We start from the raw sequence: 13,453 nt of genomic DNA on the forward strand, positions 1-13,453 counted from the left end.
TGCATAATTGATGTGGACAGAATAATTTAAAAATTTGTGACCACAAAATCAGCCATAAGGGTCAATTTTCCTCATATGAAAGCTGAATAAATATTTTTGTATGCATGGTGTGTTAGGGGATAGGACAAAATTTGGGCGAGATACAACAATATTTGAAAATCTGGAATATGAGGGTGCAAAAAAATACAAATATTGAGAAAATTGCCTTGAAAGTTGTCCTTAGCAATACATACTAATAATGATAAATAAATGTTTAATATTTATGGTAGGACATTTACAAAGTTTTTTCATGGAACATGATCTTTACTTCATATCCTAATGATTTTTGGCATTACAAAAATTACCCATACAATGTATACAAGGAGTGCAGAATTGTTGGGCAGGTTGTGTTTTTGAGGATTGCTTTTGTTGTTGTGCAACTGCAGTGCTCTTGGTCAATTCAGGATGTTGACGGGCCCTCAAACCTGAACATTTGGGTGGTGGAGGTGAAATTTTGGCTTTGTTGGGAGAATATTTCTATGTACATCATTGTTGGGCAACTGTTGGTGTGCAGAATTATTAAGCAACTAAATGAAAAACAAAGATTTTACCATCTCACTTGTTTTTTTCACCTGTTAAAGTGAGAATAATAGACAAGCTCTACATTTACAAAAAAAATAATAAAACAATAAAAAATAAAAAAATATATAGACTCAGTGACCAATATAGCCACCCTTCTTTTCGATAACAGTCACAAGCCTTCCATTCACAGATTCAGTCAGTTTCTTGATCTGGTCTGAACCAACATTTTGTGCAGCCACAACCACAGCCTCCCGGACACTGTTCAGAGAGGTGTACGGTTTACCTTCACTGTAAATGTCCTGTTTAAGAAGGGATCAAAAGGTCTCAATAGGGTTTAAGTCAGGTGAAGAAGGGGGCCATGTCATTAGTTTTTCATCTCTAAGGCCTTTACTGGCCAGCCACTCAGTTGAGTACTTGTGATGTATGTGATGGAGCGTTGTCTTGCAAACTAATCAGTCTTTTTGAAAGATGCAAACTTTTTCCTGTACCACTGCTTGAAGAAAGTGTCTTCTACATTACAGGCAGGCAGGCAGGCAGGCACAGACAGGTATTATTAAACATGAGCTTGTTGGACCTTTTTGGGTTGAAAATGGAAATAAAAAACAACTCTCAGACCTACTGCCAATTTTTAGAAGACACTTTCTTCAAGCAGTGGTACAGGAAAAAAATCTGCATCTTTCAATGAGACCTTTTTATGCAAGACAACGCTTCAGCACATGCATCAAAGTACTCAACTGAGTGGCTGGCCAGTAAAGGCCTTAAAGGTGAAAAACTAATGACATGGCCCCTTCTTCACCTGACTTAAACCCTATTGAGACCTTTTGATCCCTTCTTAAGCAGGACATTAACAGTGAAGGTAAACCGTACACCTCTCTGAACAGCGTCTGGGAGGCTGTGGTTGTGGCTGCACAAAATGTTGGTTCAGACCAGATCAAGAAACTGACTGAATCCGTGAATGGAAGGCTTGTGACTGTTATCGAAAAGAAGGGTGGCTATATTGGTCACTGAGTCTCTATATTTTTTTTATTGTTTTATTATTTTTTTTGTTAATGTAGAGTTTGTCTATTATTCTCACTTGAACAGGTGAAAGAAGAGCAGGTGAGATGGTAAAATCTTTGTTTTTCATTTGGTTGCCTAGTGGTTCTGCGCACTATAAGTTGCCTAATAATGATGTACATAGAGTTGTTCTCTTGGGAAAGCCAAAATTTCAATTTTACTGCTTGGGTGTTCAGGTTTGAGGGTTTGTTGGCATTTTGAGTTGGCCAAGAGCACTGTAGTTGTACAATAACAAAAGTAATCCTCAAAAATGCAACTTGCCTAATAATTCTGCACTCCCTGTAGTTGGCTACTGCTACAAATATACTTGTGCTACTTATGATCAGGGTCCAAAAATGTAAGATAACCAATTACAATCTTTTTCTCAGGAGGAAACTTTCATTGGCACAAAACTGATCATCATTTGATCTCAATGCTTTCTAATGGTATGTGCACACCAAAAGGGAAGCGAAAATGCGCATCGCATTACTCGCTCTAGATTACTCGCTCTAGATTACTCGTGGGATGACTTGTTTTTTTACGTTACTTGCTCTAGATTACTCGTGGGATGACTTGTTTTTCACGTTACTTGCTCTAGATTACTCGTGGGATGACTTGTTTTTCCGCATAACTTGCTCTAGATTACTCGTGGGATGACTTGTTTTTCACGTTACTTGCTCTAGATTACTCGTGGGATGGCTTGTTTTTCGCATTACGTGCTCTAGATTACTCATGGGATGGCTTGTTTTTCGCATTACGTGCTCTAGATTACTCGTGGGATGACTTGTTTTTCACGTTACGTGCTCTAGATTACTCGTGGGATGACTTGTGTTTCACGTTACTTGCTCTAGATTACTCGTGGGATGACTTGCTTTTCACGTTACTTGCTCTAGATTACTCGTGGGATGACTTGTTTTTTCGCGTTACTTGCTCTAGATTACTCGTAGGATGACTTGTTTTTCACGTTACTTGCTCTAGATTACTCGTGGGATGACTTGTTTTTCGCATTACTTTCTCTAGATTACTCGTGGGATGACTTGTTTTTCGCTTTACCTGCTCTAGATTACTCGTGGGATGACTTGTTATTCGCATTACGTGCTCTAGATTACTCGTGGGATGGCTTGTTTTTCGTGTTACGTGCTCTAGATTACTCGTGGGATGACTTGTTTTTCATGTACTTGCTCTAGATTACTCGTGGGATGGCTTGTTTTTCGCATTACGTGCTCTAGATTACTCATGGGATGGCTTGTTTTTCGCGTTACGTGCTCTAGATTACTCGTGGGATGACTTGTTTTTCACGTTACGTGCTCTAGATTACTCGTGGGATGACTTGTGTTTCACGTTACTTGCTCTAGATTACTCGTGGGATGACTTGCTTTTCACGTTACTTGCTCTAGATTACTCGTGGGATGGGTTGTTTTTCGCTTTAATTGCTCTAGATTACTCGTGGGATGACTTGTTTTTTGTGTTACTTGCACAATAAAAAACAATGCTCTCATCCATTTTCTGAAACAACCAGACGTGTCAAACCGGACATATCAATAAGCTGTTTGCTGATTGGCTTTCGCATCAATGCGTTATGCAAATTTTTTGCTTTAGTTGAATTTTTAAAATTTACATGGAACATGCGATTGAGGTGAACATTGTGCGTTCAAAAAGGTCACATATTTTTAAGCTTTCTAGAGTTTTATTTTAAGGTATGATGTCCTTTATAATATATATTTGCAGTTTAAGTACCAAAAACAATCTTTATATATGTGGGGGAGTGGACGGTGCTCGGGGCGGAGACTGAAGTCGGTGACTGTGTATTCCTGACATCACAATTTTACGGAAGTACAAACGAACCGATTTAGAACACAGCTACTTCAAGCAGGCTGTGTGCATTGGACTCTTAAATTACTTTTATGGTACTTACATAGCACCTATACCTCAGTTATCATGAAAAAGCCACAAAATTTCAATTCAATTCACATTTGGACGAATGACTAAAATATTATTACAGAAATTGCAACTTCAAGAGTAATGTCGCCAAAAAAAATATAATTTTCAGGCATACATTTCCAAGACTGAACACATTTTTAAAAATTCCATGATATTTCCAGCCTTGGCTCAAACCTCAAACAGCTCACTGGACACTGACAGCCTTCAGCTACGCTATCTGCAGTGATCGAAAGTGGAGCAATGAAGGAGAAAGAGAGAGATAAGGCAAGAGAGAGAGAGAGATGAGCCCACGGCCAAAAGTGCCTGGCAGCCGACTTCACCGTTGACTGGTTGTGCCGCTGACAGGAAGTTCGCCTCAGGGTTCGACTCGCTCTTGCGGACGACACTTATCACTCACGGCTTCCTTCCATCTATAGAAATGTCTTTCTAATGACTTTGCATTAGGGTCTATTAGGACGCCATATTGATGATTCTCAGAAGGATTTCACGGAGCAATTTCACTCTTTGTTTGTCTTCAATCTTCTAATGGGCGCCATTTTCAAGCACACAATGCAGATATCTTGAGCAAACAAGAGGGTTTTCAGTGTGGAGAAGGGGTCTTAATGAGGGAGATTTTGGATATTTATGCTCATTTTTATCCAGGGCTAATGCTGGAATGAGGATGACGAGGTCTACCAAAAAAAACATATCGACCGTTCGAAGCAAGAATTGTCAACAGACATTATGCACTAATGAGAAAGCCGGTGGAAGTAGATTTTCCTCTCAGTGATTTGTAAATAGATGCGAGCATGTGGGCAGGCAGAGAAAACGCAAGTATGGATGAATAAGAGAGCTAAAAATGACTGCAGGACACAAATGATGGTTATCGCTGGTTCCAGATCAAATCTGCTGACATTTCAGGTTTTCTGCACCGCTTATGGGGAAAACTCTGGGGAAAGGATTGTAAAATGTGTTCAACCAAATCCTACATGGTTATTTGCAGCTTAAAATATTTATTAAATACAACCATGCCAGCCATGCATTTCAAGTGTTACAATGCCATAGAAGAACATATTGTATTTTGGCTAAATGGCTCCATAAAGAACCTTTAACATTTAAATAAAATTTCTGTTTTAGAAAAAGTTCTTTGTGGTTAAAATAAGTTTAAGATTATGAACAGGTAAGAAAAAAAAATGTATTTGAGCAACCAATAATGGTTTTTCTATGCATCGGTTTATTTTTAATGGTACAGAAAAAGTAACACTTTTTGGCTTTGGCTCTATCATTCAAAAAATAGTTAGATGAATCATTTTTTACACAAATCAACACACACATCTGTGCTACAAATGAACACTTAAAGTTTGTTTGTGTGACCTACCGTTATCATACACTTACACCGAAAGTGACAGGAGTGCCAATGTGACAACTTACCCCATAGGTGGGGTTCATTGTAACAAACTGAGGGTTTGTTGTAACATCTACTTTAGTACACAAATAATTCAATAAAATTCTGTCTATATACTAAAGGTGGATATTGTTTATATATATATATATATATATATATATATATATATATATATATATATATATATATATATATATATATATATATATTAGGGCTGTCAAAATTAACGCGTTAATAACGCGTTAACGCAAATTCATTTTAACGCCACTAATTTTATTAACGGAGATTAATGCAACGCGCAATTTCTGTTTGACCCTTGGTCCAGCCCATAGTTGAATGAACAGAGACGCAGTCGCAGACAAATGTGACTCTCTCTAAATGAGTAAAAGGTTTTCATAGAAATAAGAACATTAAGCAAATTGTCTACCAAATCCAATGCTCTAAATGCTCGTTGGACATCTGATATGATCTTTATTTATACGTCTGAGAGGTGTAACGTTACCGTCCTCCTAATGCTTAATCTAATACAAAGATGCGTCTCAATTCATTTTGGTTTCGCTTTTATGCATGACTTAGAAAATAGACTGCAGGACTTGCTTGATGTTAAAAGAGTCATTAAGAGAGATAAAGTTCGGTACCTGATTAATGTTAAAGAGTTATTAAGAGCGACAAGACTCAAAAGCGATCCCCTCACGCTGACTGACTGATATCTGAAGCGCGTGCACACAGACGCGCGAGTGCGCGACCCGGATATATAGACATCTACACAAAATTACAGTTTTACAAATATCTGTTTTGATAAGAATTCACGCAGGTAGGCTCTATAATCTGTTATGTTTTAAGTAAATGTTTGGTTAACTGTTGGGTAAAAATATCTGATGTGTAACATTATATTAGATCACTTAGATTTTAAGCAGTCTGTCTCAATGTCAATCAAACAAAAGGAAAAAAAGTTGAACATACATTGATGATGTTTTTGCTTTGTGTGTGCTAAATCTATTAGTTTTACCAGTGATTTTAAGGTATTGATGTGGTAATGTTTGTGGTAATTTGACTCTTTCAACTTCAAACACGTGTAGTTCTGTCATATTTTGTTAACAAATCATGCATTGTTCTATGTTTTAATAGAGAATGTCAAAATATGAACAACTATTTTTTTAAAATTTGCTAATTCCGACTCAACTTGCCAGCACAGGTCACAAATGATGCAGCAGCAAACAAAAATGGAGAAAGAAAAATCTTCTGAAAGGAAAATTCATATACAAAACAATGGCTGGTGATTCTGTTAAAATGTAAACAGGCTGTTGTTAACATACATTTGCATAAAGCATCTATATATGTATATATGATTAGAATATTAAAAACCTGAAAAGTGTTAAATTAGGGTAAATTTAGAATGGATAAAAATGTGTGATTAATTTGCGATTAATCGCAGTTAACTCATGAAATCATGCGATTAATCTAGATTAATTTTTTTAATCTATTGACAGCCCTAATATATATATAAATATATATATATATGCCCATAATAGATAGATATCCACACATTCATACATTCATGATACTTCATATAACATCCTTGTATTATGCAGCAATGCATATAAATATTACATAAAATATTTTTTTGCAAGTTCTGCATAATTAAGACCAACTTCCATCCTCTTTGTTCAATATCTTAACAAATACAAAACGTTTCACAAATTCACAGGAGATCATCTTCTGACAGTAATATAAAAAGACCAAAAGCACAGATTGCTTGACCCTGTATAAATATCTAAAGTAGCCGTGTTACAATTAACACCGCGTTAGTTTGTGCCCCGCGCTCACTTCTACCTGTGAAATACAGAAATCTATCAAAATAAACAGTGTGGACAGAAATACTGAAGTATAAAATTATTACTTTTTAATTTTTATAAAATGAAACTATACAAATATAAATGCACTGGCTTTATATAATGGGGTTTATTTTTAAAAACATACATTTACACTTAAAATGTTAAAGAGTCAACAATTTTGACACCGATTATTGATGCTTGTGTAGTGGCTCATTAAATCCCTTTTGGACTGGATCTTGGTAATTAGATCTCTTGGGATTTCATGAAAATGCTCTAAATCAAAAAATGAACCAGAAGTAGGAACCTTCAAGTTAAAGCACAAAAGTTTTGCCTCCTATATAATTAGCTCATTTTTTATTAATAGCTTAATAGTTTAAAATATCCTTAACTCACTTCTGTCTCCTTTTATTAAAGGTGCTCTAAGCAAATTCACGCGTTTTAGACCATAAACATTTTTCGTTACATACAGCAAACATCTCCTCAGTATCTGCTTGCTGCCTGACTGCTGATCAAACTGTAAAAAAACGCGATCTCTGTAGACAGCCCAGGCTCCACAAACTGCAATAAAAACACAGTGACCAAACCTACCACCGCGAAACATAACAAAGTGTTCCAGCCAATAAACAACAAGAAGGATTTGGGGGTGGGGGTTGGGCGCGTTCATGAAAGCACGGAAGGGAGAGGGAGGGGGAGGAGTTAGCTACGCTGCGTTTGTTTGAAAACAGTTCAAACATCAACAAAAAGTGACGTCACACAGATTTGCTTAGAGCGCAAATTTTAGACATCATTGCACATATAGGGCTCTATCATACACTCAGCGCAATGCAACGCAATGTGCGACGCAAGTGTGTTTTGCAAGTTTCAACCCGGCGCAATAACAATTTTCACGTTTAGCGCCACGTTGTTTAAATAGCAAATGCATTTGCGCACAATTTTGCACCCATGGGCGTTCTGGTCTGAAAATGGGTTGTGTTGAGGCGCATTGTGGGCGCGTTGCTATTTTGAGGCAACTAAAATAGACTATGCCATATTATTTTTGACATTTAAAGAGCACGTTAGTAATATGCGGGTTAGCTTATCACATACATGGATGCACAGCAGCACAAAAATGCTTTTAAATATGAAAAATTTAAGGATTACAATGTAAAAGATTGTTATTGAGTCTCTTGTACATAAATGAGGACCGATTATGAGACGTTAGAAGGCGTAAAGAGCTGCTTCACCTGTAGCCTGATAAGTAAATAAATGCTTTGCTTTAAACAAATGCATCTTTTTTAAAATGTTTTTTAAATGCTGCCTCACGGATTTATTATATATGATGACTCTGTACCTGTGGATATGGTGAGATGAGAAACATTTTAAGTAATGCTTTTAAAAAAAAACATGGGGCTTTCCAAAGTGCTGAAACAGCTCTTCACACGTCTGTAAATTCTTTTCTTTTCTTGCATATTTGCTAATTATTTTATAAGATTACAATGATTATGCAGGATATCAATACATTTACAGCAATTAAAAGCCAGCTAGTTTTACTTCTATGACTGAAAGAAAACGGCTTTTAAAGGTTTAAAAAACATTTTTTTTATAAAAATAAAAAAAACTATTTTTTTTTACATTATTCTTAAACTGGTGGTCTTCTTCCTGCGCTTAGTTTTTCAGTTTACAAATTCCGCTTTCTGTATAGGTATTATGCATGGCGCTAGGCACAACTGGCTTTTAAAGGGGATGAGAGCTGAGACTCTCATTGGTTTATTGCACGTTCCAGCCAAAACACAGCCATTACTCATTAGGAGAATATGAACAACCCTTTTTAGGCCGTGCGCTTGGCGCATAAACCATTTTTCCCGTCTTTAAATTAGTCGTTAAGTGGAATCGGACACGCCCGTTTAAAACCGTGCACAGTGCGCTTTAGACAATGCGCTTAGATCGTTAAAATAGGGCTCATAGAATACATGAACATTTGATCAAATCTTTTTGTCACATCGCAGAACTATAAATATTAACCAATTTAAACAGAATGGAAGGAAATGATGACAAATTACAGCACCTAAGTTAAAAAAGTTCATTTAAATTTATGATTATGCACAGTTGTCAACAAAAAAATCTTGTTAAAGTCCCCGTGAATTGAAAGTCATAATCGTGACGTATTTTTGAGTCAAACCAAATATTACATCAGGAAATAGTGGGCGTGGCTTTTGTTTTCTAGTTTGATTGGATATAAAAGTAGGCGTTTCATTCAGAAATGGAACTCGCAGCTGACAGTAGAAGGGGGCGGGGCTAACAGATGCTCCGCCCAAGCTGTCACGCTGACGTCATCAGAAAAGGATCGCCACTAGAAAGTGAAAGTATATTTTCAGATTTTGATCCAAGTTCATGAGGGCAAAAAATTATTTTTATTATAAAATTGTTTATAACGAACACTGCAAAATTACATAAAAACGATTTCTCGGGTTTGATTTTATGGGGAATTTTTATTGACTTTTTGTCATCTATCCATTAGAAGCTGAAAGCCTTCAAATTAGCTAAATAATATTTAAAAACCAAGGCGGCTTAGGAAGCATATGATGTACAGTTATACATTAAAATGTGCAAGCTATCCATTAGGGCTTGGTTATCTCTCATCTGGATATTTTTTAAGTCATCTAAGGGCCATTAATGTGTAATAGTATTCTGTAGAGACCAAGAAGGATCATAAAACTTTTATACAGTTCTCTCTCTCGCTCTCATCTGACATGTGTAAAAAGTAGTTAACTCCTACTCTTCAATCCCCTCCTTAAAAAACAATGGCCAATTTTGCATCCAGCATATCTTGGCAAATACAGCCCCCCATCCGTTTGCTTTTGGCAATCGCTACCAAGACAAACAACCAAAATCTGTCACAGTTTTGTATAAAAGAAGCTTAGAGCCCTGTACCTCGGCAGGTGGGTAACGTGCCGCTCCAGGTGCCGTTGTGGGTGCAGGTGCGAATAGAAGTGCTCCCGTTTTCCATCACGTACCCAGGTTGGCAGGTATAAGTCACGTTCTTTCCGATGGTAAAGTCGTCCCCGGTCCTCAGCCCACTGGCAGGAACACCTGGATCTCCACAGTTAATCACTATCAGGAGGAGGAAGAGAATAAAATTCTCAGGATTGTGATCAAGTTTGACTGGAAGTTCATCTCTTGAAACTCTGGAACGGAGACATCATTATGCAGGCTGAGAGGCTGTGGGTGTACATAAATAGTCTAAATGCAGAACATCATTAAAATGTTTTAAGACTGTCTCCAAGGGAACTTTAACTAAATAAACAATTATTCAGAATGTTTCTGTTAAAATTCACACTGCTGTTTGATAGTCTAATGGTCAAACCTTAAGGTTAGACGACAAAGCTGGAAAAATGCAAATGTTTTATTATTACATTCAAACAAGCAGATAAGCAATACAATTCAATATTTATAAATTAAATTATTGTATAACTCAAATCAGACACTTTTGCTAAAGCAATGTTGTCACTAATGCGCATACAGCAGAAGTACATGAAGGGGTGGTTTCCCAGACAGGGATTAGACTATTCCTAGTCTAAAATACATGTAAGAGCTGTCCAGACTGAAAACAACTTGTACTGACATATCTTAAAATACATAAGTGCCCTTTGTTTTGCCTCAAAGTAATGTTTTTAGTAAGGCACGTTTGTTAAAACTAGTTATATTGTCCAATTAAACTAAGGTTTAGTTCTGGCTTAAGTTAATCCCTGTCTGGGAAACAGCCCCGAAGAGTTCAGATGCAAAACCCTTAAAGTGCGTCTGACATGTTTTCTTGTACTGAGCATTTTTAATCAGGTTCTTATGTTTAGGTTCAGTAATTTACTTTAATGGCAATTTAAAAATGTTATTAGTCAGTTACAAATGTCACTTTAGTCATTTTATTTGACCCTCTAAGTGCATGCAAGCCAAAAACATCTTGCAAAATCAGTAAAAACGCAAATAAAAAATTGCAAATGATCAAGGTCAGAATTCAAAACATAAAAATGAAAAAACTGAACCACACATTAGGGGGAGCTTTGATGCAAAAGTATTTGATAAACATATAAAACGTGCCAAGAGCATTCTGTAAATATCATCATCGCATTTTTGACTGAGATGGCATTTATTGGTTTTTGCATTTGAAGTAAACACAAAGCAATGCATTAGACACATTTAACAACCACAAAGCCACACCATGGCAAGTTTTGCACAGCTAGGCACGATTGTGATCTCAACTCTGATTTCTTCAAAAATGTAAAAATCTTATTTTAGCCTTAAAGGTGCAGTGTGTAATTTTTAGAAGGATCTATTGAAAGTAATGCAAAATAATATACAAAACTATATTATCAGTGGTGTATAAAGACCTTTTTATAATGAACCGTTATGTTTTTATAACCTTAGAATGAGACGCTTTTATCTACATACACGAGGGTCCCCTTACATGGAAGTCGCCATTTTGTGGCACCATGTTTCTACAGAAGCCCTTAAAGGACAAACTTTTTTACAAAGTTGTCTCCAACGACAAAATGTTTGTCCGGTGGTGGCTATCGTAGCTTCTTTATGCGTTTTAAAATCGAGGGTTGGGCAGTGGGCTGAGCCGTTGGTTGCAATTCGCACCTTCACCACTAGATGCCGCTAAAATGTACACACTGCACCTTTAAATGGGACATATCATGACAATCTGACTTTTTCCATGTTCCATAAGTGCAATAATTGGGTCCCCAGTGCTTCTATCAACCTAGAAAATGTGAAAAAGATCAATCCAGTAACTTTGGTAAACCATTCTCTGTAAGCATGTAAAAAATAGGTAATTGTAATTTGGCTCCCCTTGTGATGTCAGAACCCGACGTGCATAAATAAAATTTTTTTAAAGAAAGACCCGACCCGAGAAAATTAGACCCGAATCCGACCCGAACTAGTGAAAACATTTTTTTAACCCGAATGTAAACGGCACTGACGTGTGTGCATTCTGCAGACCCACGCGCAGCAGTCAGACTGAAAGAAACTCCGGTGGCCTTGCAACCAATTTGGCGAGCTGCTCCATTCGTTTTACTTTGTTATCTGACGACGACACCAACGTAACCGCTAAAATGTAAATTTATAATTGACTGACATGTTTGTCTCAACGAAAATGAACCTTCCGACAACCACACAATGTCGCAAGCGCTCTTGGCAAACAGATAAGAGGTTTGAAAAGGACATTGACGCACACAGGCGAGAGAGTTCGGGTCTTCTCGGGTCCGTTCAGAAAAAACACATTCATTTTTAAATTACCCGAGACCCGATGCCGCTATTATTGTACCCAACCCGTGTCCGAGGCACATGTGAAACTTTTAGACCCGAACCCGATCGGGTCTCGGGTCGGACCTCGGGTTTTCGGATCTAAGTGGACCCGTGAAGACCTCTAGTGCAGAGATCAGCTCATTTGCATTTTGAAGGACACACCCATAAACGGCACATTTTTGCTCACACCTAAAAAGTAGCAATTTTAACATTTTATAATAAATTATCTATATGGTATTTTGAGCTAGAACTTCACATACACACTTTGGGGACACCAAAGATTTATTTAACATCTTTAAAAAGTCTTGTGAAATGTCTTTAAATGTGCAGATATGAAGTTTATAGAGTTTCTATACAGTAGTGTCTCTCTTTAAATGTATATTATAATTTCAGGCTAATGCCACAGAGATTTAAATTCAATTTTGTAATAAAAACTAACAGCGCAGGGATTGGTGATATATGACTGATTTAAATACATAATTTTTAATTTTCACTATGAAGGAATGACTACACTGCATCTCTTCAACACTGGATCATAAATATTACAACTTCTCCGAAACATATCTGCCTCTGAAACAGCATTAACTCTTAATAAATTAATAAACAAATATTAACATTAATAGCGCAATAATTTAAATTCATTTTAACAACATTATTAATGTGCGATTAACGCAACACAAAATTTCTGACCCTAGGCCTAGCCCTAGTTTGTTTGAGATTTTGGTTTCGGTTTTAAAACATGCAGGAATTAGAAAATAAAGTGCAGGACTTGTCTGATGTTCAAATAATTATTAAGAGAGATAAAGTTCAGGACCTGATTGATGTTTAAAAAGTTATTAAGAGCGAAGAGACTCAAAAACGATCTTCTTCACGCTGACTGACACATCTAAAGCATGCACACAGGCACGCGACCGCGATAGAGACACAGAATTACAGTTTTAAAAATATCTGTTTTTACGCAGACTGTTATGTCTTAAGTGAATGTTTGATTAACTGAGGAAAATATCTGATGTGTAACATTATATTAGATTCATGCATTACAGTAGATCTTTAAACTGACATTGAGACACAGACAATCAAACAATAAAATAAATAATTTCGTATTGTTTTTGATATAATTTGATTATATAAATATACATTTTACCAGTGATTTTAAGAATGGATTAAAACTGAATTTTGGACTCTTTCATTAATAATAAACATACATTTGCATAAAGCATCCATATTTGTCCTTGCCCATGTTGATTAGAGTATTAAAAACTTAAATTCAGGTTAATATAGAACAGATAAAATGTGTGATTAAGTTGCAATTAATCACGAGTTAACTCATGACAATCATGCGATTAATCTCGATTAAATATTTTAATCGATTGACACCCCTAATTTTTTTTACATGGACATGTCCGTCAATATGCAA

The 13,453-nt window shown here is 36.4% G+C and overlaps 1 protein-coding gene across 6 annotated transcripts in view; it reads right to left on the bottom strand.

Annotated features, from left to right (window-relative positions):
• csmd3a (CUB and Sushi multiple domains 3a) overlaps nucleotides 1-13,453 on the bottom strand; it is a 489,960-nt gene that overhangs the window by 65,499 nt on the left and 411,008 nt on the right. For all 6 annotated transcript variants that reach the window (XM_055211335.2, XM_055211334.2, XM_055211332.2 and 3 more), the window contains one exon: nucleotides 9,667-9,846. In XM_055211335.2, the coding sequence (XP_055067310.2) occupies nucleotides 9,667-9,846 (180 nt within the window). The remainder of the gene's footprint in view (nucleotides 1-9,666; nucleotides 9,847-13,453) is intronic.

Source organism: Misgurnus anguillicaudatus, chromosome 10, assembly GCF_027580225.2.
Source record: "Misgurnus anguillicaudatus chromosome 10, ASM2758022v2, whole genome shotgun sequence".
Taxonomy (NCBI): domain Eukaryota; kingdom Metazoa; phylum Chordata; class Actinopteri; order Cypriniformes; family Cobitidae; genus Misgurnus; species Misgurnus anguillicaudatus.